This window comes from Diplotaxodon limnothrissa, linkage group LG23 (genome assembly GCF_057381915.1).
Source record: "Diplotaxodon limnothrissa isolate DT_005_m linkage group LG23, D_limnothrissa_male_GT1.1, whole genome shotgun sequence".
Classification (NCBI taxonomy): Eukaryota; Metazoa; Chordata; class Actinopteri; order Cichliformes; family Cichlidae; genus Diplotaxodon; species Diplotaxodon limnothrissa.
In genome coordinates this window covers 41,526,216-41,553,085 of record NC_140617.1, presented here as the reverse complement: position 1 = coordinate 41,553,085, position 26,870 = coordinate 41,526,216, and the positions used below count along the sequence as shown (strand labels likewise).

General features: G+C 41.3%; 1 protein-coding gene across 2 annotated transcripts in view; it reads right to left on the bottom strand.

The window, feature by feature from the left end:
- LOC146608699 (fibroblast growth factor 14-like) overlaps positions 1-26,870 on the bottom strand; it is a 79,261-nt gene that overhangs the window by 33,564 nt on the left and 18,827 nt on the right. Inside the window, exons 1-3 of one of the 2 annotated variants that reach the window (XM_085348954.1) lie at positions 13,505-13,697; positions 6,169-6,279; positions 583-686 (exon numbers count right to left, since the gene is read on the bottom strand). In XM_085348954.1, coding sequence (XP_085205080.1) covers positions 583-686; positions 6,169-6,279; positions 13,505-13,697 — 408 coding nt within the window. Of the gene's footprint in view, positions 1-582; positions 687-6,168; positions 6,280-13,504; positions 13,698-26,870 lie in introns of those variants that run through there. The other variant, XM_085348953.1, reaches the window with a different exon arrangement.

Genomic DNA, 26,870 nt, shown 5'->3' with positions numbered 1-26,870 from the left:
ATATTTACTTGTTTTCTTTTTAAACTGATTTTTTTCCCACCAAATTAAACGATTAAGGTGAAAGCGACAATTTTCTTTTACATTTTATTATTCAAATGTAAAATAAATATATGAAGTTTGAATAAATAATGAAATAACACCTTAAAAACTATCTCTGCTTATTTCCCAAACTATTTTTGACCAGATTCAAGCAAAGTAATTTACCACTTTAATCGGAGCTAAAGTTAACAGACTAATCTCTCAGTTCAGTTTCCCTGCAGACAAAGCAAAGCCTTCTGACTTTTTTCAAAGCAATAATATGTCCAGTTCTCAATAATTAAAATCACACAAGAAGTTGTCATTGATAAATTCAGATCCGCAAGTAAGCTAAACAATTTCTCCTGAGCATTGCTCCCCAATGCACAAAAAACAGGAAAGCGCCGTAATACCGGTTGTAATCGGTTAAAGCTCCCTGTGCTGTGCCGCACGCATTAAAGAAGCTGAAACAAAGCATTTCTTGTTGTGTCTTGTGTGTGTGTGTGTGTGTGCGTGCGTGCGTGCGTGCGTGCGTGCGTGCGCGTGTGTGTGTGTGCATGCACTCACCGAGGAGTAAAGGTGACCCTCTCCGTTCATTGCGATGTAGAGACCGGTCTTAACTGATTGGATGGCCACGACTCTCAGACCCACAGGAATTAAGTTAAACAGAGCTGAAGACAAAAGGAGACAAACTCAGTTCATGTGTTTGCGCTTCCTGCACACTTGTTGTGTGTCTCTTGTTGAAATGCAGTGCTCCCAGAACTGCTCAGTTGGTTTGGTCAACTGGTGAAGGGTGAAGCAGCCTCCACGGTCTCGTGGGGCTGCTTGCAGGGCTTTTAAATTCTGAATTTTACAGAAGAGAGATGGATTTCTTTTCTTCTATCCCAACACCAGTGCTCATGTCTATTAACATATTTAATATAACTGGATAAGAAATATTATTTGTGCAGCAAAAAAAATCATCCATTGTTCGGCTTAACATATAAAAGACTTTGTGACCAAAGTCTTCTTAAAAGCATTGCAGGACAGTGAAAAATGTTTGTTCAATCTGAATCTGAACACCAGTAAAATAAAGATCTGGTGGAGGACATAAGGATATCTTAACCAAGGGCTCTGTGACATTTTAATATGAGCCACTTCTCATTTTTTCCAGAGGCACAGTCCACCTCTCAGCTCCATCGGTCAGTGTTATTTAAATAGAACCGCAGTCAGTGACGGTAAAGAAACAGACGGCTGGTTGCACCCATGTAGCCCGGGGGCTAGCGTCACCGGTGGTTTTGTTCACTTCCTGCAATCACGTAGCATCTTTTATCTTGTTTTCTTTTCTTAAACTGAATAATAGATAAATAATCTAGAATTATAACTCAACATATACACAGAACTTTAAACCTGAATATCAGTAGATGACATTATTTACTCTTTGAGGGGTCAACTAAGGAATTCATTTAGGCAGTTTACAAGAAGAAGAAATAACCTATGGCATTTTTGTGGCTCTCCATTATCACTGTGCTTTCTAATTATGTTCTTAGCTCTATGAGAGTGACTTCAATTTTACCAAAACTGCTTTACAAACATCAGTAAGACAGTAATGGATTCTGCATGCGAGAGAATCAGGATTAAAATTAAATTGATGCAAAAACGGAGCAAATAACCCAATCAGGCCTTGAGTGTCACTTCAGTTAAACAATCACAAGCAGCAAATCTTTCAATTTTAAAATAAACCCGCAAAGACAAAGGCAGGGCATGAAAAATCACAGACAATATGCTCACGATTTCCATTCTGATATAGTTTTTTAATCTAGATCCTCGGATATGAAAAGATGAAAATAATCACGCCCATCGGCAGTTATGACCTTTCAAGGTTGTTAAAATTCTTCTGTCTCTCGCTGAGGTCGGCTAAAGTGGTGCCACATTTAACTCGTGTGATCTGCGTGCTGACAGCACCGACACACAAACAGCATCAAGCAAGGTTTAAGGTGAATCCTTCTTTCTTTGTGTACACAGAGGAGAATATTTTCAATGTAATATACAGCTTTGGTTCCTCAGGTCAACGTAAACTAATCCTGTGATAGATTAGCTGTAACCTAACATCCACAGCATTTTTGTTAACTCATGATGTCTACCTTTGATTTTATTCAGCTATACTATTTTACATATCTAAGTTTCATTAGAGTTTGAAGTCTGTTGTCCATTCCCTCGCTTCCTCTCACCTACCTGAACCTCTCCAGCTGATAAAAAAAAAGCATTTTATTAGGTTTTTCATTCTCCGTTGCATTCTGTGAATCCAGAACTAGACTTTACATTATTGTCTTATTGTGCGGATGCTTTCCTCTATCGCTGCCGGTATAATTGTCTCGGGCGTTTGTGACTCCTCTTTTGATTAGCTGCCGCGTCCCACGGCTCGAGCTTAAAGATGTCGTCGTTTCATGTTGCGAGTTTGAGGCCCAGCTTCGAAACATCCGCCTCTGAGATTTCTGCCTCCAACAGCAACTGTGTTTTTCCTACAACAATGTCCCAGATACTCTGGATAATCCACAGACTTCACTGTCAACTGCTGAAAGTTTTATACGACTGTCAGGCAATGAACTCCTATTGATGTGATATGCATCCATCAACCGTATACTGTATTTACCCTTAGGTATAGATACAGTACATGCTGACTAACATTTGGAGTATTTTTTTCGACAGCTGAGACCTTTAGAAAGGAAACGAGTGCACACATTATCGCGTAAAAGCATTAAAAAAAACAACCATGACCTAAAATGAAGGTCACAACAGTGCATGTGCTCTTTTCTTTGTAATCAAAGGCTGATTGCACCTGGGATATCAGAGCCCTCATTAATCAAGGTTGCTTAGAAATGGTTGTTGATTTCTCAACCAACATTTACAGTGGAAATATGCCCAAGCACACCTGCGAGGAATCAGACTCGATAGATACCACAGTTAGTCAACCACCATCGTATTACACAGCCTTCATTAACATGAAGACATGAAACTGATCAGAGGTGCTGACAGCTGCCCCTTTAAATGCAGCAGGAAATGTTACTGACCAGACAAATGAAAAATAAATAAATAAATAAATTGCAGCTTGGCAACAAGCTTTGTCTCATCTACTTACTGCAGACTCGTTGTGGTAGAAATGTTAAAAATAAATAAATTAATGTAGATGTGAGGACATTTGGCAAAAAAAATAAAAATAATAATAATAGTAAATAAGTAGAACACTACCGCAAAAGGCGGACCGCAGAGCTCAGGCGACTCGGCCAATGTGAAAAGGACACTTTGGATGAGTGAGTGGCACGCCGCAGTGATTACTGATTAGCATTTGATTTTCTCTAAGCCCAGTACATCAGAATATTACAACAAAGCTACATCAATCAATAAGCTGTCCATCTGCCGCTCCTCCCCCGGGGGGCTGGGTTGGGCGTAGAGGGTCCGATAAAGTGAGCAGATCACTGTGACTGAACAGTAAAGCTGAAGAGCATGTTACTAATTCCCTTGCAAACTGAGGAACCTCTATTTAACCACTTATAACTACTGTAAAATATTTATTGAATATCTATCTTGTCTTTTTTTCTCTCTTTCCCAATGGACTCTCCTCTTTAACAGTGGGGAAAAAAACACGTGCCCCAACCTTCATATTAGATGAGGGTCGAGAGATTGACACGTCATCTCTAGATACCCAGGCAGCCTTGAGAAACAGTGTCAGTAGTTTTTACACTGCTATGAAATATATTTGGTTTAAAACGCTCCTCTCATTTCTCTCTTATTTACTGTAGATACTGGTTGACGTGCCTTGCGTACGTGCATCTGTCAAGAGTGTGCAACTGTCTGTCCAGGAGGCCAATTATTAGCAATGGCTCTGACCTCTATATGACCCAAATGATGCTTAAATGTTAAAAAAGGTGTTTTGCCACCAAGAAGCACAAGGGAACATACATGAACTGAGAGCTTTTCTTACATATCTTAATAAAATGTTTAATCATTGTGTTAAAAATGCTAGTTTGATCACGAATGAGAAACTATTTATCATGTAAACGTTTGCGGCTCATGGATAGCCTGAAAAACTCAGAGAGGATGTCACTGAATGTGTATTCAGTCTAATTCCAATTTACTTGTGTTGTTTATGCAGCAGCACATGCATGAGATACTTTTAATTAATGTGTGTTTTTGATAATTAATTAGGTTTTACATAAATAAATTCATGCTTTTTCATGCATTGAGGCATGTGTGGCATTCACGATAATTTGCGTGCCACCTAAAGTTTAAAGGAAGCTCTTTTTCCACATAATGTAAATTCTGAAAAACAAACACATCTGTAGTTTTAGTTGCCATGAGCAGATGTTGTAAGAAAGCAAATAAAATACTCTGTCACTTTACAAGTGACAATTTGGCAATCTGGCCATTACGTTAAAGCAGTTTCGTGTAGACTTCTTACATAAAAATAGCATTACACCTCATGCTACTAATCTGTACAATAAGAACTGCAACAAACTTTGGAACATATTGTTGTGAGCAGACTGTGAAAAAGCCTTGTCCACCTTTGACACCGTTTTCCACAACAGAAATACACATTTGGGCTGTTTGTACAGTCGTGGTAAAAAGAAAATACACCTTCTGTTAAATTTAAGGTTTTATATATCAGGACATAATAAAAAAGAACATATGGCCTTTAACAAGTCTTAAAATGATTTGAAAACATTTTTGAAACATACCTGTCATTATTCAGCTAACAGAAGCCAAAATGCAGAAGTAATGTGTGGAAAGTACACCCACTCAGTAGCTAGCTACCTTTAGTAGCATCTTAATCGTAATCATTCCCTCTGTGACCTTTGGTCCACTCTTCTTTACAACATTGCTTCAGTTCTTTGAGGTTTGCAGGCATTTGTTTATGAACAGCTCTGTTAAGATCCCACCACAGCTTTATAATCAAGTCAACCTTGATTATTTTCTGTTGTAGATTTGCTGCTGTGCTTGTGATCTTTGTCCTTTTGCATCATCCGATTTGGGGCTTTAGCTGTAGGACAGATGACCTCACATTTGATTCTAGAAATCAAATTTATTTAAAGTTATTTAGTTGACCATGAAGTTCATGGTCAACTAAATAACTGTAAGGCACCCAAATCCTGTGGTTGCAAAACAAGCCCAAATTATCAGTACGCTACCACCGTGCTTGACGGTTTATATGAGGTGTTTGTGCTGCATTTGGTTTTCCCCAAACGTGGTGCTGTGCATGATGACCAAACAGCTTCACTTTGGTCTGGTCTGTCCAAAGCACATTGTTCCAGAAGTCTTGTGGTTTGTTCAGATGTAATCTTGAAAACCTAATCCATGCTTTCCATGATCTTTTTAGAGAGAACAGGCTTTCTCCTGCAACACTTCCAAACAATCCTTACATGTTCACTATTTTTCTCATTGTGCTGTCATAAACTTTAACATTTAACACGCTAACTGAGGCCTGTAGACTCTGAGATGTAGCTCTTGGGATTTTTGCAGTTTCTCTGAGCATTGCATGCTCTGACCTTGGGGTGGATTTGCCAGGACATCCACTCTTGGGAAGACTGTCGGCTATGCTGAATGTTTTCTAGGTTACTGAACAACCTGGTCTCACTGTGGAATGATGAACTTCAAATGGTTTGGAAATGACCTTATAACCCCACCCAGACTGACAGGCAGCAACAGTTGTTTCTCTAAGAAAACAACTGATAGAAAGGGATCATTGCCTTCCTATCTTGGCATTGTATAAACACACACCTGAATGCAACAGACCAGCAAACTTCCCAAACTTCTGCTTTTATAGAGGTGCTCACACCTGCTGATGATCAGTTAACCAAGTGCATTTGATTAGCAGCACCTGTCTGATACTGACCTTCTTAATTCCTATGGAAGCAGTGAAGGCACACTTAATTATTTTACTCAATTATTTTTGTTGCCATATTATATTATATATGATATTTATATAGTTTTAAGACCTTCTGAGGAACAGATGATTTTTCATTATGTCCTTATGAAGACTTGAAAGAGGGTGTACTTTCTTTTGACTATGACTGAATATCTCCAGATGTTTTATTCCTTATATACACATGATTGTTTATGATGTCTTCCAGTGTGTGTATGTGTGCGTGAGTGTGGGTGTGTAGCGTGTCTACTAACAGGAGTTGGTGCTGTCGTCTTTGGTCCCGTCCAGACTTCCATCCTGGCCCATCTGGAGATAGAAGCCCTGCCTGCAGAACAACCTGGTCACTATGCCCTTCAGCTGTGGTTCTACACGCCACAAAACACAGACAAAAGACAGAGAGAGGAAGAGTTGAAAAAACAAGCTGATCTTCAAATCAGAGCATGCCGCACATTGTAAGGACCCGTGCATATTGTTAAGCAACACGAGACAAAACCAAGTGGTGATTTGTGTCCGTTTCAACGCTGATTTATGTAGAAAATTCCTGCTCTGAACTCACATCCTGCGCACATCTCGGAGGACGTATTTGTGGTACAGTACAGTTTAAAAAGAAGGACAATGTGACCACATGAAGCCTCCTGCATCCTGAGGGATTTCCTGTGGAGAGACTAGTCAAGCACATCCAATCCATTACAGGATTCTTGGACTAATCCGTCCTTCGTGGTCATTGTTCCACTTGAATAACATTGATAAATTATTTCTGAACCTTTGATGGTAAAGTGCAGCCTTAAATAGCTTTGTGTCTACTGTGCTCTGTCATGATTTACCAACATCTTTGTATACACGTGCTATTCTGTCTGTTCTAATGATTTCTCTTTATCTCAAGCACTTTTCCCCCCCATATTATTTTAAAGCTCAGATTCAAATACATCGTACGTAAATACTTAATAACCGCCGCAGATTTTGAAACCTCTGCAATAATTAAAAAGCACATCTAATGTAGCAAACAGAAGGCTGTGCTCTCGGCTATTTCATGTCGCTACAATTAAGCAGAAGCTGCATTTGCCTCTCGCCGTTTGACTCCGTGCATCCTGTATTCGTACAAGGAACAACTAAAACAAGACAAAATGACAAAAGTGACAGCGGGCCTGAAGGAGAGGGTGGAAACTCACGAAATGACAACGGACATGTAAAGCAGCTGAGAGACAGACAACAGACTGATTCACTAGACAAAGATCGAGATCGAGAGAGTCACAGAAGGACAGAGAGAGACTGAAAATCGGACGAAACTCTGACTGGGTCTTAGTTAGGCATTTAGGCGCTTCTTCGACAGGTACTAACAGTTATTTTCTCTATCATCTCTCCCTCTGCACAACGCTCATCCACACAAACACACACAGTGGTTGCTGAAGCTGATTATCTAAAATGACATCTCACAAACATACAGACACACGTACACACACACACACACACACACGCGCGCGTGACTACGCCCATTCTCCCTGCATAACACACATCGTGACTTCGCAGCTATAAAAAGGGGTGGGAATCCCCTTTGAACATGTATGTGAGAGACAGAGAGGGACTCTGTGGAGGTATACCCTAATGCATAGAGAAGGGAAAAAAAGCTGCGAGTGACCCAGTTAATGAGGACCATGTGTGTGTGAGAGAGGGAGACAGAGAGGGAGAGGGGTGTTTTCCATCTTTGCGTAGAATCCATCTTGTGCAGCAGGGGAGAAGGAGGAAAGAGGAGCCATGACGCTTGTAACCAGCACTTGAACTGCAAAAATTCACAGCACACAACCAAGCACGATATGCGGTGGCGTCTGTAATAAAATCTTAGTTAGAATATAGAGACGGCTATGAAATCACAAGGGAAGGATCGATCGCATTTTATACTAAAGATTTCTAAATAATATAATAGATACTTTTAAACGCTCCTCAGTGGAAATCCATTTTATTCTTGCCTCTCTCTTGTAAAAAATAAATAAATAAATCATGCATTTAAGTAAACATGTTTCCAGCTGACAGTTTGGGTATTTCGTTTTGCTTTGTGATCCCATATAACTCTCAACATTTGAATCTAAAGTCAGGGAGCACAGCGCCTGCTTCAGAGACGCTGAAATCAGTCACATTTCAATCTATCCTTGTTCGCGTGACGCGTATTCTCAGACAGCTGTAAATTTAATTCATTGTCTCTCATCCTCATCTTTTTCCCCCCATGGTGTGCCATCAACTAAAAGGCATTAATAAAACAGAGTGTGAGATTTATTTTTGCATTAGAGCTAAACCTGGAGGCACAGATGAGACCTTTCAGTCGGGCTTTGCCTTGATACATCTGTCTCTCGGTAGGCTTTAAAAAACCCTGTCTGATATACTGCAGCAGGTGGATTTTAGTGGCAGCATGTAATAAAAGAACACGTTTTCTGGCTGGTGTTGTGACTCTGCTGATGGGAATTTACAAGGACGGGCGATTTGTTTAACGGAACAATTTATTTCCAAGTTGGGCTGCAAAAATCACAATATGTGTGACGTGTAAACTTAATCTCGCATCTACAGAGAAGAGTGCAGGAATCTCCTTTTTTACAGAAGGGTGGCAAATGAGTCGTGCTAACATGGCTTCTCAGACTGTGGGGTGTCCCCCACTGTGTGTGTGTTTTTTGGGTTACTGAGGTGTGGCAGAAAAAGTCCGATTAACCACTGCCTTCGCTTGAAAGGTCACAGCAAATCAATCCGAGGTTGTTCTGAGAGATCCCCTCTATCCTGTGATGAAACGCTTCTACCCTGATGGGAATGATCTCTTCCAGCCTCCGTGCTGCACGTGAGGGTTCACTGAATGGTAGGACTGACTCATTATGCTCGGCTCGGGCTTGTCGTCAGCTGCGATGGTCGTCGTGGAAGGTCAGGTGATCATAGAGTCATGAAATGTTTTGTGGGTTTTTTTGTGGCTGAGAGACATCAGTCAAGGCTGCCATCTGTTGTGACGTAAGTGATGTCGTCAAGAAAGAGGTGCTAGCTAGCAGGTTCCAGTTCCACAATCTGCACTAGCAACATAGCTCCTCTTTAGCTTTGTCTTATTTACAGGCGAGAGAATATAAAGTTCTGAACAGATGGTGAAGCAAAAGTGACAGAAGTCCTCTGGAAGACCCCCCCCCCAAAATAAAAATCATCATTCATGGTCTTTCATGGTCAAAACACTAAATAAACAAATATCTTTTCTGATAATTTTGTTGTTGAGTTCTTCATTTGTTCCCCGTCTGTATATAACAACCTACCTAACTCCATAAGATGATCGAATTCAACTGTGTTAGCCTTCACCTGAACACCACGCTTTCAGGAGTTTAGCGTGAAAACAATACACTCATGTATTTAAAAGTGGTGAATGTTGGTCTTTGCATAACTCGCTGCTATAAAAGATGAAAAAAGACACACACACACACAAAAAATCAATAACCCTCTAAGAGTCACCTGCTCATCCACTCACTCCTTCTCCCACCGTACGAAGCAGCCGCTGCTACAGTCATCCCCCCACTGTCGTCGAGGTGACATTCCCACAATTCCCAGTATCTCCCCTCCATCCTGTCTGTTGCTAGAGAAATTCCCATTCTTGGGTTGCCATGGCAACAGTCTCGTGATTCCAGACTGTTCCAGTGAAAGGGTATTCCCCAGTCCGCACACACACACACACGCACGCACGCACACACGCACGCACACACAGAGCTAAATTTTCTCCACGATGTGATCTGATTCAATCAGTCAGCCAATCAGGCTGCCACGCTGATTTGACATGTCGTATTGTCTGTTAATTCGCCCCAGTCTGAGTCTACATGCGGCGTAAAATACGGTTTGCAACACAAGTGTCTCATACAAGCGAGACGCTTGAAGACCTTCTCTCTTTTTCTTTGCACACACGCACACACCGTCTCACCAAACAAAAGCACCCGAGCGAAGAATTCACGTCCAGAAACCGAGTGCACCAATTTCATCCTCATTTGCATCAACGTGATTAGTGATTAGAGGAACAGGCGCTGCTGAAAAGGGGGCATTTATATGAATCTAGAGATATAAATAATACAAGTCCTTAACCTGAATTTTTTCATAATGAGACAGCCTGATCAAATTTTATGCCAAGTCTGGTAATGCTGCGCTGTGCTGGTACTTCTTCACAGGCTTTTCTAGCCTTGACAAGAGCACCGTCCTTCATTGATTATCTATACTGCTTCTTATTATGCATTGACTGCAAAGCACGGGAACACCCTGTGCAGACATGCAGTTTCACAGACGTAGCATCTGGGCAAACAGAGGCGACAGAGTGAGCCACAGAGCTTCCCCTCGCTGCGGTGGGTGACAGTCAGTCACCGGCTTTAAAATGTGGCAGAATATTGGCAATTTGGCACCTGATCCGTGGAAATCCGTTTTACTGAGAGCAACTCAGTCCAGATTCAGGTTCATGTGGCAACATGGAAGCAGCTCAGTTGCCTTTTAGTTAGGCTCTGCCTCTTGGGAGAGGGTCTGCACGTGATCAGAGGTCAGCCTGGAGAAAACATTCCTACTGCAAGGCCTGAGTAAATGCCAGGTCAGGTTTTTATGTCCTGGATAAAACACTTACAGGTTTAAAAGAAAAATCTGTTTTTTTATGACTAGAAACAAAAACAACTAGAAAAAGCAACTATATCTCTTTAAATGAAGAAAAATTTAACCAGAAATTAAAGATCTGCATGCTATCACTAATTGCAAGCACAGATTTAATGGTCTCCCTTAAGAAAAGTAACTTTGCTTCTGATTGGATTCGGGAGAGATTAAAGATGAAATCATTCATAATTTGTTGCTCATCATATCTGTAGACGGTAATTTATTTTGTGTTGTCTGATAAATTGAAACCAACGTCCATTTGTTGCAATGTCTGGACTTGTCAAAGTTCATGATAATTTTAAACACTGAAGGCTTTTTTAAAATGATGGCGAAAACACGTGTTGCGTCTCTATACGCAAGACATTCCTCGCTTCAGCTGCACTTTTCTTTTGTTTCGTGCTCTTGTGAGTCCCATGCTTTAATGTAAACATGATTCCAACTGACAGCTGTGATATTTATGATTCAAAATAAGACTTTACCTGCCCAGCATCCGCCTGTCACCAAAGAACAGAAATCAAAGCACACTGCCCCGTTTAACTTTATGTGACGCACTGAAGAAGCGGTAATTTTTTTTTTTAAAGTGTCATGTTCAGTATTTTATTTGGGGAAATATTTGTTTATAAAATGTATTGAAACAATGTATTTTGTATGCAATGCATCTGCTCTAATTAGCCCCAAAGCCAAGAATGAGAGTGTATGACAGCAGGTGAATGTTTTTTTAAAGCACAATTTCTTTATTTTTTTGGCAACAATTGTTTTATTTTTGTTTGTTTTTTCATTTGCATGTCCGTCGTGTGGCAATCAAATCCTCCAGTGATGGCAGCAGCTCTTAAGTGAAGCTGATTTCACTGCAGGATTTAAAGACTGTTGACTAAAATCCACCCACACCAGTGTGATGAGTTCTCTGCTCAGATGTCTAATTACTAATAATAACAACTAACAAAGAATAACTGTGGACGAGAAGGCGCTTTGGTCAGATATCACATTTTCAGCAGTAAGAAGAACGCAGATATAACATGTGTGTTCGAGTTATTGAGTAATGGAGGCTGCGGATCATTGTGAGTTGGGTGTGTATGTGTCTCCTTCACAAAACCTCTGGAAGACAGTAGGGGATGTTGGCAAATCTTTCTCATTTTAACACACACACACACAAAGCACAGACACTATGGATGTTGCCAAGCTTCCACCAGCAGCTCTCACAGCTGAGAACACAGAAATGGAGGGAGGCAAGGGAAAACAACGGGTGGAAAGACAGGAATACCTAAAAGGAAGGAGAAGGATGCAGGGACGCAGGACGAGGTGGAAAGTGTGGGGGTGATGAACCAAAGGGCAGGAGATTAAAGGAGGTGAGGAAGAATGAAGAAGGGGAAAAGGAGAAAGTAGGAGAAAGAGACTGAGAGAGAAGAAATTGAGGGATGAAAGCAAGGAAGGAGATTTGAATGGAAAGGAGAGCAGTACGCTGAGGAGACGATAAAGAGAGGAAAGGGAAAATAGGGGAGGAATGAGGAGAAAGGATAGGAGGCCACAATGCACAGGAAGTGACTAGGTGAAGCTTGAACAACAGATAAAAAGATCTAAGGCAGGTGGGGAAGATTATGGTGCGGGGGAGGAGGTGGAGGAATGAAGAAGAGGAGGAGAAGAAAGGAAGTGAAGGGAGGGAAAAATTTCTGAGGAAATGGAGGTGAAAGGTGGAGAAATGTCAGCACGAGGTGGGAAAAAATAGAAAATTAAGAAAAGAGGACAGGAGAATTGAAAGGAAAGACGATTAGGAAAGAAAGGAGATAAGGATGAAAGTTGGCAAGGTGAGAAAGGAAACGAGAAGGAAACACAGGAAAATAAGATGAGAGAGACGAGAGAAGGGTGGGAGCGGGGGGGGACAATGGAGAAGCGAGACCACCTCCAACTCCCACCGAGCTCTGGAATCAGGCTCTCAAATCCCCCACAAATTTTCCCATCAGTCACCAGACCAAACCAGTGACAACAAATTCATATCGGCGCAACTCCTCACATTTGCCACCCCTCCATATCATCCCCCCACCTCCTCCTCTCATTTCCTGCCTCCCTCTCCCCTCCCCTCCCGCACGCCGTCACCTGCTGGTTTCTCACACAATCAATTGATTACAACAGCACTTATCGTCTCTGCTATTGAACGCTTTCTATAGCGCACCATCACAACATTCTCATTAATCTACATTCACTTCTACGTGTAATCACTTCCCTTTGTGGCAAAGAGCCCGTCCCATGATGTAACAATGATGTTAATTTGGATTTGAGTGGGCCTTGAGAGCTGAATGGTGGAAAATTTTCCTTACTTTTTTCCCTTTTCTTGTTTTTTTTTTTTTACCTCCACATAAACAAATCTGTTTCCATATTTCTCTATAGGGAGGAAACAAGAAATAAAGGTTAATTTGTTGCTGTCATTGCTTAGTTTTGGGGGTTTTTGTCTGACATTTTGCTAGTGTTAAGGCAAAGTGTGATCTTGGTGATAAGGCACTTTCAATTATGAGCTGAAAATGAGAGAGCCAGGCAGAGGTCCACATAGAGACAGGCAGAGAGAGAGAGGCTAGACAGACTAATCTGCGGCTTCAATAATGGATGTACCTGGAAACTACTGAACCATAGGGCACAACAAGGCATGACAGTGCGCGCGAGTGTGTGTCACACTACAGAGGGGAAAGAGAGATGGAGGATACAGAGAGAGAGGGAGACTGGGGCTGAGTCTGGCAGTGTGTATTTTTGCATGTTCGGGGTGCTTGCGCGTGCGTGTGCTCGTGCGTATACGCGTGCCCCAGCCTGCCAGGGCGTGAACGTGAAGGAGATTGTGCACAAAATGTGGCCGTGCGTAAAAGTGCATACCCGCATGCGTGTGTAGAAGCGCGCGCGCACGTGCGTATCAATAGGTTTGCGTCCCTGCAACCGTGTGTATGTGTGCATGCATGTGCAACCCCCCCTCCTCCACACCTTGCCTCCGTAGCCTCCTCTTCTTCAATCCAAATATCCGGACTTTGGAGAAGATGTCGACCAGATTCCCGTTGCACAGCCCCTGCTTCTTACCGGGGCTCTTCCGCCGCCGGTGAGCAGTCGGTCGGTGGGCGTGTTGCTCTCTTGCTTGTCGCTTCTGCCGGATCAAACCGCTGGCGATTGCCGCTGCCATGGCTCAGCCGATACAAAAACAGCCTTGTCTCCGTCCTCGTCTCCAGTCTCTTCAGTTGTGTCCACCGGAGGGGACGGAGCGCAGACGAAACCAGACACAAACCTCCAGTCTCCGCTTTACCGGCTATAACGGCCCCATACTTCAGCCACAACGCGGTAAAGTCCAAGAAAAATAAAAAAAATATATATATAAAAAAAATAATAAACCACACGTTACTGCATATTTTCTGCTGCCGATATTCTTCTGGCCATAGATTTGAAACGCACAGCGGTTTACCTGTCCGTCACGTTTCACCGGTCTGTCTGTCAGTCAGGGAACAGCAGCTGTCACTGAACGGCTCCTCCAAACAATCTTTCCACACCCCGCTCGTCAGTTTGTGCTCCCATGGTCAACGGGCGAGACCGGCAATTAAAAAAAATATCTGAAAGACACAGCAGTGCCTCAGAAAGCAGTTGCGTCCTCTCCTCTGAAAAGCGCCCGTTTGTATTCCACTGACTGAAGCGCGAGGCGCGCGTGCTGCCGGCGCGAGCCCATCCAGCTGTGTGCAACTAACGAGAGTCACAAGGAGCATCACCGGAAAGAGGGCGGTTTGTCTTTCACAGTGAAAGCCTCATAGCCCTCTCTGTGGTTCCAAAAGGGTTGTGCGCATTAATGAGCCACTTGACGGCAAAGAAAATAAAAATATTTAGATCATAAAAAAAAGATTATTATTATTATTATTCAAGTCTGACTCTGTTATTCTACTCTGATTGTTCCGTGATTTAACAACCTGTTGCTGCCATCAAGGGGTCAGTTTTATACATTTTAGGAAAAAATGTCACAAATTTGTAAAAACATTTATTATGTATTTATTTATTTAAAAAACATTTAATGACTTATGCTCGCCTTTCAGTGTAAACTAAGTGTAGCGTTATTGTTAAATTTGTCCTGCAATAGTCTGATTCTTATTTACTGTAATTATTGTTTGTTTGTTTTGTTTTGTTGTTTTATTGAACCTTTAATTAATTAATTAATTAATTAATTAATTAATTAATTAATTAATATATTTAATTTTTTTTCTACGCCTAATTGAGAAAAGCTGTTATTTTTAACGCTTTAAGAAAAGCATAAATAAATAAATTTAGGCTTCCAGTTCGGAAACTGTCCCGTTAAGTTATCATTTGGGGTATGTGTCAAAGCTTCAGCGTCAGTTACGGCGCTTGTTACTTTGAAGGTAATGACCGGATGTCCTCAGGTTATTTGACGCTTGAAAGCGCGAGCGCTCTCTACCTGAAAGCACACGGCTGCTGGAGCCACGCGCCGGGCGAGCGGCCACACACGCGCTCTCAAAAACAACTGGTCATCCTCGGGCCGGTGGGGAGGAGGGGACGACGTCACCGGCTGGAGCGGCAGCAGATGGGTTTTACTCTGAAATAAAACGCAGGTAAGTGCAAGCTGCGAACTTCTACGGTCCTTTACGCGCGCCTTAGTCCTGCTGTAAGGCTGAACCCAGATTTGTGGCTAATATTTTATTTAAAATGTTTCTAATTAAACGCACAGCCACTGTTTACGTAGGAGTTTACGGTGTCACTGTGCTGTCAGACCTCAACAGGACAGCCATTAATGCTAAACGTTCTGGTTTTAGCATTTTCGTGATTGGTTTTCAGGAAACTTAACAGCAGTAGCTGGTTTTCAATTTAGGATCTGCATACATTGCTTGACCCGTTAAGATGCAAAATACTGTTGCTATTTGGCTATAAAATCTCTCTGCAAACACTTTGGGTCTTTAAATTGTGATACATTGCAATGAGTTTAAGAAGTAGCTCAGTCAAGTAACTTAAGTAATCAAGTGAGGTACGGGTCAACTTTCAGGTAGATTTATGGTATCAGCTTTGTAAAATCTCAGCTATAGCCGAGAAAGGGAAAATTCTGGAGGGCTGTTTTCTTTTTATGCCAGTCTGGCCCTTGATTAAATTTAATTTCCCGCCTTTGATTTATATCCATTAATGTCTCAAGTGTTTTCTATGGACGTGGATATGTTTAAAGACATAAAGCACTGTGCTGGCTTCAGTTCCGCTTTTTCTTACATTCACCAGCTTCCTTCTACTTATTTCATTCTATACTGGCAAAAAATGAACAGTGCTTTAGCCAGTGAAGCCTGTTCTGCTCATTACCACCTCACATATCCCCGCTGTCTGTATTCAGCTCAGGAAAGGCTGTCTGAATGAGTGGTTTAAAAATGCAAGAGTTGGGCTCCACTGATAGCCTGATAAATTGCGGGGCAGCCTTGCCTGTGTGGTTCGCCTACAGTGCACATGCTTGTATATATATATATATTACAGGTGCAGGTTTCCGGCTGTAAGGTTACACCACGGGACGGACTACACGATACTCACCCACAATGTGACAGCATGTGGGGCAGTAACAGCTGTAACTCAACCCTGTGCGCTGACGTCACACCTCTATTTCTAAGCAGGTAAATGCACCATAAGGACACCTTACATTTAATCACCCCCCAAACAGTGAAACTCACTATTATTATTTTGAAAATTTATGTTTTGCCTAAACTTCACAAGCCTGCCTGAATCTGTCTTTTTCAGTACTGCATGTAGGTCAGCCATCTCTCCAGAATAAAGAGCTGGGCTGGGACCCAGTTGGACACAAAGAGCATTGAAATGAATTTCCCCCACTTTCTTCTGGGGAAACTGATATCAAAGAAAATCCCAAAACCGTCGCCAGTCTATCTGTCTTTACGATGAGTAACAGGGCCGTGGGGTTAGGACCCGTGGGTCTTTGAAGACGCGCCGGCTAGAACCTCAATTTTTTATCAGAGAACGACACATTTGATCAAGTTGGCACAGTGCAGTTCTCTGCAGATATGCGGCAGCAGTGATACCAACGTGTGCTTTAAATATGCTGGGCTAAACTTCAGTGTGGAGGAAAATACGCACAGCTGTAATTCAGTTTAATTTATCTTTTGCATATTCATAATTTAACCAGGAAGCACAAGGTGCTTTTGGTGGTGCCCTGCAACCAGAAGGTGCAGTTTGGTGATTAATGATAATTACTATACTTGATAGTATTCATTTTTCCCTGCAGGTAAATCCTTTTGATTCTGGTATAGTCTGGGGCTAAAATTATTACTGTGTTCATTTTAAAATATATATGTTTTTAATTATTCTTGGGGTTTTTTACTATAGTTTCTTTATCTTACTTTGAAAATTCTCTGTTATAAAACTTTGCAATAATAATGAAAGTGCTATCCTGTCATAGGTCTTTTTTTGTCCTTGTTGTGCGGCTTCAAAAAAATGACTTTAGGGCAGTGGGATGTGATTAAAAAATAATCGGATGTTGCTGTGAGGCTTCCTGACGTCAGAAGCAGGTCAGGAACACTTGAACCAAAATATTTCAGCACCAGAGACAGCGACAGCCCTCTCACCCTGCTTCCTCTCTCTCTCTCTCTGCATGTGTGTGTGTGGGAGTTTTACACACACACACACACACACACACACACATTGTGTTTTTTTAACCCTTGTATGGTGTTCGGGTCTGTGAGACCCGTGTTCAGTTTTTTTCAAAAGAAAAATTAAACAATTAATTATTTTTTCACGTGTAAATGTGTTGTGTCTTTCCACTCACTCCACTTGATTATAACTGATTTATTTATAACATTTTATATAAAAGAAAAACGAGAAGCACATTAATTCATAAATGTGATCTAACAAAGGTAAAGGGAAAAAATTAACCATGTTTGCTGTTCATATGTCTTGTAATTGGGATGAAGTAAACATCTGTTGAGTAATTTAACATAAAATTGTTTGATAGTGTTAATTTGGAAAGCCAAAACTCTAGCGGGTCCACCAGACCCATGAACACTGGCTGAGTAACAAAAATACGAACACCACACAAGGGTTAAGAAGGTAACACAGAAATATGATGTATGTTGGTCCTCATTGCCACTAGGTGGCAGCAGAGCCTGTCTAAGCGAAGGACCAGTGCAGCAGAAGTCCTTCACTAACATGATGACTAACAGTAAGAGAAAAACTCAAATGACTGTAAAACCTTTAACGTTAATGATTTAATGAAGTCCTGAAGAGTCTATCAGATCTTTCATCTCTGAGAGATCAAACTGTGTCATTGCCACTGTGTCCTTAACGTTGTCCTAATTTTATATTTAACTGTGCTTAACAGACCCAAGACCCAACAGCAGCATGACGTCGTCACCCTGCATCTATTGTCCCATTTCAGCAGGTATCTCTGAAATTTCTGGCAGTGATGACGCGCTGCCATTAAAGCATTTCTCTCTGTTTTTTTCCTCCCAGACAGCAAGAAAAAAAGAAAAAAGAGAGCAAAGAAAGTGTTGGTGTGTACTTGCGTGAAGATGACAGGTTTTTTCTTTTTTTATCCAGGTCACTTCAAGTAAGGGAGTCATGAATAAATCAAAGCTACATTTCCATTAAAATTCAACTCCACAGCTGCTTTTTATAACATCCCAGGGAGGTGGGACACTGCTCAGAAGCTTCAAAAAGGAAAAGCCTCGCCTTCTTCCATCCACTTATTCCACTGCCCACAGCCTCAAAAAACAAAAAACTTTACAGGGAAACAGAGTCAAAGGGAGACAACACAAGATCACAAACACACCAGACATGCATAAACTATAGGATGCAACATTGTGATTTGCTTTCTTTCTAAATCCATTCAAAATCTTCTCCTTGAGAGGAAACACACTGAGAGATACTGTTATCTTCTGTCTCAACATTTTCCACATACCGAAGTGTTCTTCTCAGCCTGCTCAGAGGCAGCGGCGCCCTCTACGGGCACTAAAGGAGACCGGTACTCACCCCTCATTCCTTCACCTCAACTTTTCCCTATCTCACTCTCATTATAATGTACTCTGTCATCCGCTGTGAAGACATTTTCATCCACAGGGATGAAAATGTATTTTTTATTGCAGCAGTAAAGCTCAAATTTGGTGGTGACTGCACTAAGCTTTTCTCACGGTTTATGTATATAGTTATGGTTGCTTCAAACTGCAACCAAAAAAAACCCTTTACAAAAGTAAATCTGTGGTCATTAAAGAAATTAATTGCCTCAAAACATTAGCAATGAAATGCTAACAGAAGAAGAGTGCCTGTGACATTTTGAGGTGTTTGTTCTCAGACACAAACACCAAAGTGCTGCCAAGAAAGAGAGAAAAAAAGAATTATTGTACAGTTCTGGCAACAAACCACCAAAACTGCTCGACTACCTTGAGAGAAGCGCGCAAACATGTTGAACATGTTGGATGTGGGAGGGTGAAGCTGGCTTCTTTGGTTCTTGTAGGGCACTTTTATTTACCTTTAGTGGCATTTTAACTGTTTGAACAGGGCGCTACTCCAATGAAGCGAGACCTTACTGCTTCTTGTACAGCATGTAGCAATGTTTAGGAGAATCATGTCCTCATAAGTTTGTGTTTTGGGGTCAGATAACAAGCAGCATGATTTGATTGATACACGCAGATCCCCATCCAGCACCTTCGAGGTAAACTTGAACATTAACTTTATCACCCGGCACCCAACATCAAATCCCTCTAACGTTAAAACAGAGTTCCCAAATTAGTTATGAATGAAACAATCCTAAAACAAATCAAGAAGTAGAAGGGTTTGCTTTCAAACCTATTGATTGTTGATTGTTTCACAGTGTCCCAGTTCTTAGAAAAATCACCCAAAGTTTGAAAAGATGGGAATAAGATGGGAAATAGGGAAAAGGTTTCTGCCTACAAACGTATAAATAAATTATAAAGTTTAATTAAATTTTTGATGTCTTCTTTTGCTTTGATAACAGGGTTAATGGTTTATGGCATGCACATCAGAAGTAACTGATTTATTATCATAAAATGTGAAAATAGTGTTTTTTCTCATAATTACAATGATAACAAAAACACGGAGATTCATTTTTTAAGACATCTTGATTCCCAATTTCTGCTTCATGTGTATTTCCTATAGTTAGAGTCGGGTGTGCTGCACAGGATTGCAGGGTGGGCGGTTAAACTGTTGGCCACGAACACAAAGTTTCACTGTAGAAAAGCACAAATGGTCATAAAGCACAATCTAATTGGACACACCAGTTAAAATAACCTCCATCTGAGGCTATTTTATCAGTCAGCATTACACTTAAGGCGGTTCTCGGGAATCACTTCTTAAAAAATCTCTGCAGGTGGCGCTCTATCTGCCTGCCTGGCTCGGTCATGAGGACTACAGCTGCTTGCGCTGACTGATCTTTCTCTCCTGCTCTGATCAAAGCAACAGGTAAATAATGCATCCAAGTGTCGAGATCAAGAATCAAAGAGCTATTAATATCAGTGAGTCTGGGAGGCAGGGGAGATAAGAGAGCTGGTGAAGAGAGGATGATGTAGCGATGAGGGGATAGAGATACAGACAGGGAAGGTAACAGATGTGGGTGGGTGTTCCCCAGACGGGAGTGTGAGGATAGCCGCTCTGAACTCAGCAGGATGAGTCATAATTCGCGCTCACACACCCGCCCACATGCACGTACGCACACTCGCAGAGGCACAGGCGCGGGGAAGTCCACTGTTGCCTAGGTAACGAGTGATGGGTCTCCGAAAGGAGGGAGGGAACACCTGCTGAATGCTGAGAGGGTAACAAACACGCACACAGGCACACACACACACATCTGGCATCAATTACATTAATCACAGGGCTTTTCTGACTTTCTCCTCTCTGCTGCTGCTGCGCCTCGCTCCTGTGCACACACAAACACTGAAACACAAGCACATGATCACACACACACACACCTATGCTGCTGTTAGACATAAGGAAAACAATCACCATTAGAAGATGCCACTTTCTTTCTGTCTCCACTCCTTGCTTCCCTTTGGTCCTTTCCTTGTCACCTTTCACTCCTCCCCTGTCCCCATCTCCCCTCTTCTCTTATCCTCTCCTTTCTTCTCCTCATCTGTGTTTGTAACATCTCTAACACAGCGGGGAGAAGAAGAGAGGGAATGGGGGGACTAAATTATTCATTCACCCCCCCACCCTTTTCCTTCCATCTCTGCTGTCTCTGGTGTCTCTAGCGCTCCTCCTCCTTGTTTCTCTCTGTTTGTTATACCTATTCCTGTCTCATCCCAATTTTTTTACAGTTTTTTCTGATTGCTTAAGCACATTTTTTGTAACTATTGGCTAATTTTGCAAAACTCTTCACACAAATAAGAAAACCTGTCACCCAATCATCAAAACATTGTAGTTCTCTTGCAAAAGCAAACACAGCTAGATTAACTCTTCACACCTTCGTAAAAATGGTGTTTCCGTATCAAACAGTACACACAAGCCATCATCTACTAAGCACACAATGCGCCAACTGCACACTGATGGTATGAATACAAAACACATCTGGCTTTTGCTGTCTCTGTGCACAAGGTAGGCTATGTCAGTTTGAGCTCATACTTCTGTCATAGATCCATAAGCATAGAGGGATCCAAACTTCAAGTACTGGTGTTTATTCAAACACATCAAAACAAACACAAGTGTTTATTTCCAAGTATAGGATTATTTGCAATCGCCATAATGACTATATGGGTTACTTGGTCTGCAGTGAACATGCTTCCTCTGCCCCCAGCATCTGGTCATCTAGCAATTCTGTAAAGTAACAATTTCAGTATTTTTACATCAATGGTATTGGTGTGTTTCTCATTGGCATATGGCAGTGCTACAAATCTTTGTGCGAAGTGACTGTACTAACCGATTCTCATTTCAAGATGTCCTTATGGTACTTGCTACAGTGTAGCGGCTCGAGTTAGGCTGGACCCATTGGCCAGCTACCCTCAGGGTCATTCCACGGTTGATTACATGGTCCACTATTGTAGCTCTGATGTCATCAGCAATTCTATTTCTTACTCTTCCTACCCTTCCTCTCCCCCCTCCTCATCTTCCTCTCCCCCTTCCTCGTCTTCCTCTTGCTCCTCCTTGTCCTTGTCGTCCTCTTCATCCTACTTCTTCACCTCCACGTCCTCTTCCTCGGCTTCCTCTACTTCTCACTCTTTCTGCTCCCTCCATTGTACTCCGCACACACAGCTTACCTGTATTATAGTGCTTAGGCTGATTGCAAAGTGAACTAATTATCTAAAAAAGTTTTCACATGTGAAAGTGTGCCAGACAGTTGGCAAATTAGTGTTAATGATAGCCATACATGTGTATACTTTTGCTAGGAGTGTGTTGGAAATTTGGTAATTGAGTGTTGTGCAGTGAATTGTGCCTACAGTTTTGCAAAGTGTGTGTTACAAAATTGCAAACTGAGTGCAAAGCAGTTTTTGTGCTTTTAGTTTTGCAAACTCAGTGAGTGGTTTTGCTATAAGTCTGAATAGTTTTAGAGATTGTGCTACAGGAATCACAGTTAGGGTTTAAGCATTCAGAAAAAACTGTAAGCATTCAGCAGCCTCTCTCTCTTTCTTTTGCTCACTAGCACAAAGACCAGTGAGAAACTTTGCATGTACTGGATGTCAGAAAACTCACAGGGACATGTGCATCACAAGGACAGACGCAATAAAAACACAGAGTATTTTTGTTCCTGTCATAATAGTTTGTCATTCGGGCTGTTAAAGCGAGCGTTAAAGTTTTTGAAGGAGGGTGGGGGGAATGGGTTAGGGGGATTGAGATTTTGAGGTCTTGTTATTGCTTTAAAACTTAAAATTAGCGCCAGAAGCGCAGGGTTATAAAGACACTGCAGTGACCGAAATCTCATGTTAATATCGATGATAATTCAGTGTCCCAGCTAACTACCCTCAGGTCAGTGGCTCAGCGTTTTACTGGCCTATGTACATTTTTTTTATTGGCTTGTGAAAAGGCTTTTATTTTTACATGTAAAATATTAATGCAATTTAAATAATACCATATTTTATATTATTTTACTTTTTTAATCTAAATTTTTTTACAAAAGCCTTGAAACAAAATGGTCTAGTACACCTCATGCCCCCTTGCATATTTTAATACAACTTCTGAGGGCTTACTGCAGATTTTTCTCTGTGTATGAGGTGCATGGAGCAGCTACAAAGTTCCCTTTTCCTCCAACTCAGAATTTGTTGATCAACAGCAAAGGTCTTAAGGTCGATTACAGGGACAGACCTGCTGTTTTGGGAGCTGGGAACACACCGATTGCTCATAAGACATTTGAAGGGTGTTTTTCTCATCTGTTCTTTATTTCTTAAACTTTCACTTATCGGTTGTAGTAAATGTCAGCATCAGCTAATATATAGCCCAGCCCATATATTTCAGGCTATTCTTATAGTGTACAAATGCTCATTAGTATGCATATTGTGTAGACGTGTTAAATACTGGTTTAGCAGATAGTTATCAAATATGCTAAACTGTAATAATAGGTAATAACTCGAAATTCTTGACATATGAAAAGAACAAATGTAGCTAGCAGATAATGTGCAAGAGATGTAAACTTTTATGTTTCTCTAAAAAATAGAAAAATAGAAACCTAATGAAGAAAAAGGACGGAGAAACTGATCACAAGAGACAGAGTCACAAACACAAACATGCGTACAATGATTTGACACTCATGTTGTGCCATTACTTACAGCATTTTGCAGTCCACTGTATCGTGCATACATCATAGAATAGAAAAATTGTCTGGATAACCTTGAATAAAACCCCCTAAAAACAATAAAACACAAAAAACACACACACAATTCCCCCCTCTCTTGTCATGGCGGATTTTCTTGACAAACTTGAAAAGCAACTAACTCAACTACTCCCAAGATCAAGTACTCCTGTCTCCAAAACACTCTCACACTGATTACATAGTGATGTCTCAGTTTTTAGTTTAGCCTATATATTCCCGTGAAATGCCATTCAAAGCCTTCTGCCATTTGTGCCACTTTGAAGTATGAAGTAGTGGCAGTAAAGTTTATATTAGTCATGCCAATTTCCATAGAGTTACCAAGTGTTTATTGAAAAAGAAAAATGGCACTGGAATTACCTGAAATGCTCCAATCAGGTCCACGTGTTTATCTGTATGGCTGCTGGTTAAAGTAGCAGCTCATTAACTGAGAGGAGCACAGAATAACCTGCAGTCCAGTTTCCATCTCTAATTTTAGACCTTTATCTCACATTACAGATGGTATCTGATACTGTATTGGGCTGACTTAATCAAAGCTCTTGTAGGAGCAAGACAAATGAAAATGGTTTATAAAATGGACCACCAGTAAAACAATCCTTCACATTATATCACATATAAAAATAGCTACATATAGGACAGTAAATAAATTTTAGCACCAAAAGCAATTCATATTTGGTGGCATGGCTTTGTTCTTGGGCCTCACCACTTTTCCATGTCCATTTGTGGCAAGCCAAACTGCAGGGAGATCAGCAGCAAGGCACAGACCAGAGCAGATATCAATAAAAACAGACTCAACACTGATTAAACTGCAGGAAATTGAGAAGTGAGTCTGCAAAGAGCTTGCAGATGTAACAGTATGGGGAGTTTCAAGCACATAGGAGATTTGTCAATGGGATCCCCAAAAGGGCATCAGCTGAGCCATAAACTGATGTGGGCTGGCATTGGTTTGAGGCATTCCCATATGCACCCATCCATCCATCTGTTTCTTAACTGCTTATCCAGTTTGATAGGCTGGAGCTGGGTTGGGTGAACAGTTCAGCTGGCCATCGCAGGGCTAACATGCTCACACTCACACTTACGGCCAATTTAGAATGATTATAGATGATCAGAGTGACCCTAGCAGTCGAGCAGAGGAGCTCCACACAGAGCAGTGTGTTTGAACCAGCAACTTCTTGTAGCTGTGCTTACCGCTAGACCGCCAAACCACCCGAGGGTCGAATCATCAGCGACGATTTTCAACGCAAAAAAAAGATAACAGCTGAAAATGGAAGGCTTCTGAATCAGAACAGTTATATAATCACTCCAGATCTTTCCCCCCTCCAAAAAAAAAAAATCCCAACTACACGAGAAGATGGAGGTGTGTGTGTGGGGGGGGCAGAGAGATAACAAGAGCGAAAGGAGAACTCCTTCAAGTGAGAGTTTGAATTAAGGAAGACGCTGAAAGCTGAGTGGAGGTGGCAGAGAGATATGAAATATATATGCATTTTTTTAAAAATGCGGGAAGAAATATAGGGAATAGTATTCTCTAGCTTTCACCTGCAGTCCAGTGTTCACGAATACCTTTATCTTACATATCACATGATATCTGATGTTGTATTTGGCTGACTTTAATAAAACTCTTACAGGGATAAGAGAAAAAACTGACTAAATGCACAAAAAAGCATTGTCAGTCAGCACGTCGTGAAATGAAGTTGATATATAACCACTGCTAAATTATTCATGACCATCTGATGTCACGATTTGACTCGTGTCTGTGTGTCTGCACACAATGAAGAGAGAAGAAACAAACTTGGCCACGTCCATGTCTGTCATAACATATACAGTGGGATGCAAAAGTTTGGTCAACCTTGTTAATGGTCATTATTTGCCTGTATAAATCGTTGGTTGTTACAATAAAAAATGTCAGTTAAATATATCATATAGGAGACGCACGCAGTGATATTTGAGAAGTGAAATGAAGTTTAATGGATTTACAGAAAGTGTGCAATAATTGTTTAAACAAAATCAGGCAGGTGCATAAATTTGGGCATCACAAAAAAAAAAGAAATGAAATCAATATTTAGTAGATCCGCCTTCTGCAGAAATTACAGCCTCTAAATGCTTCCTATAGGTTCCAATGAGAGTCTGGATTGTGTTTGAAGGTATTTTGGACCATTCCTCTTTACAAAACATCTCTAGTTCATTCAGATTTGATGGCTTCCGAGCATGGACAGCTCTTTAACTCACACCACAGATGTTCAATAATATTCAGGTCTGGACTGAGATGGCCGTTCCAGAACGTTGTACTTGTTCCTCTGCATGAATGCCTCAGTGGATTTTGAGCAGTGTTTCCAGTCGTTGTCTTGTTGAAAGATCCAGCCCCGCCGCAGCTTCAGCTTTGTCACTGATTCCTGGACATTGGTCTCCAGAATCTGCTGATACTGAGTGGAATCCATGTGTCCCTCAACTTTGACAAGATTCCCAGTCCCTGCACTGGCCACACAGCCCCACAGCATGATGGAACCACCACCATATTTTACTGTAGGTAGCAGGTGTTTTTCTTGGAATGCTGTGTTCTTTTTCCTCCACGCCCCTTGTTATGCCCAAATAACTCAATTTTACTTTCATCAGTCCACAGCACCTTATTCCAGAATGAAGCTGGCTTGTCCAAATGTGCTTTAGCAAACCTCAAGTGTCTCTGTTTGTGCTGGAGAAAAGGCTTCCTCTGCATCACTCTCGCATACAGCATCTCCTTGTGTAAAGTGCGCCAAATGGTTGAACGATGCACAGTGACTCCATCTGCTGCAAGATGATGTTGTAGGTCTTTGGTGCTGGTCTGTGGGTTGACTCTGACTCTTCTCACCATTCGTCGCTTCTGTCTATCCCAGATTTTTCTTGGTCTGGCACTTCGAGCCTTAACTTGAACTGAGCCTGTGGTCTCCCATTTTCTCAATATGTTCCTAACTGTGGAAACAGACAGCTTAAATCTCTGAGACAGCTTTCTGTATCCTTCCCCTAAACCATGATGGTGAACAATCTCTGTCTTCAGGTCATTTGAGAGTTGTTTTGAGACCCCCATGTTGCTACTCTTCAGAGAAAATTAAAAGAGGAGGGAACTTACAATTGACCCCCTTAAATACTCTTTCTCATTATTGGATTCACCTGTGTATGAAGGTCAGAGGTCACTGAGCTTACCAAGCCAATTTAAGTTCCAATAATTAGTTCTAAAGGTTTTGGAATCAATAAAATGACAACAGTGTCCAAATTTATGCACCTGCCTGATTTTGTTTAAACAATTATTGCACACTTTCTGTAAATCCAATAAACTTCATTTCACTTCTCAAATATCACTGTGTGTGTCTCCTATATGATATATTTAGCTGACATTTTTTATTGTAACAACCAACGATTTATACAGGCAAATAATGACTATTAACAAGGTTGACCAAACATTTGCGTCCCACTGTATAAAGGCTTTGAATTGATTTTTAAAAAGTGCATTTCCGTGTATTCCACCAGAACACAAAAGTTGTGGCAGTGACAGAAAACAATCCCTCAGATATGGATGAAGCTACAGATTTTAATATATGGATGCTC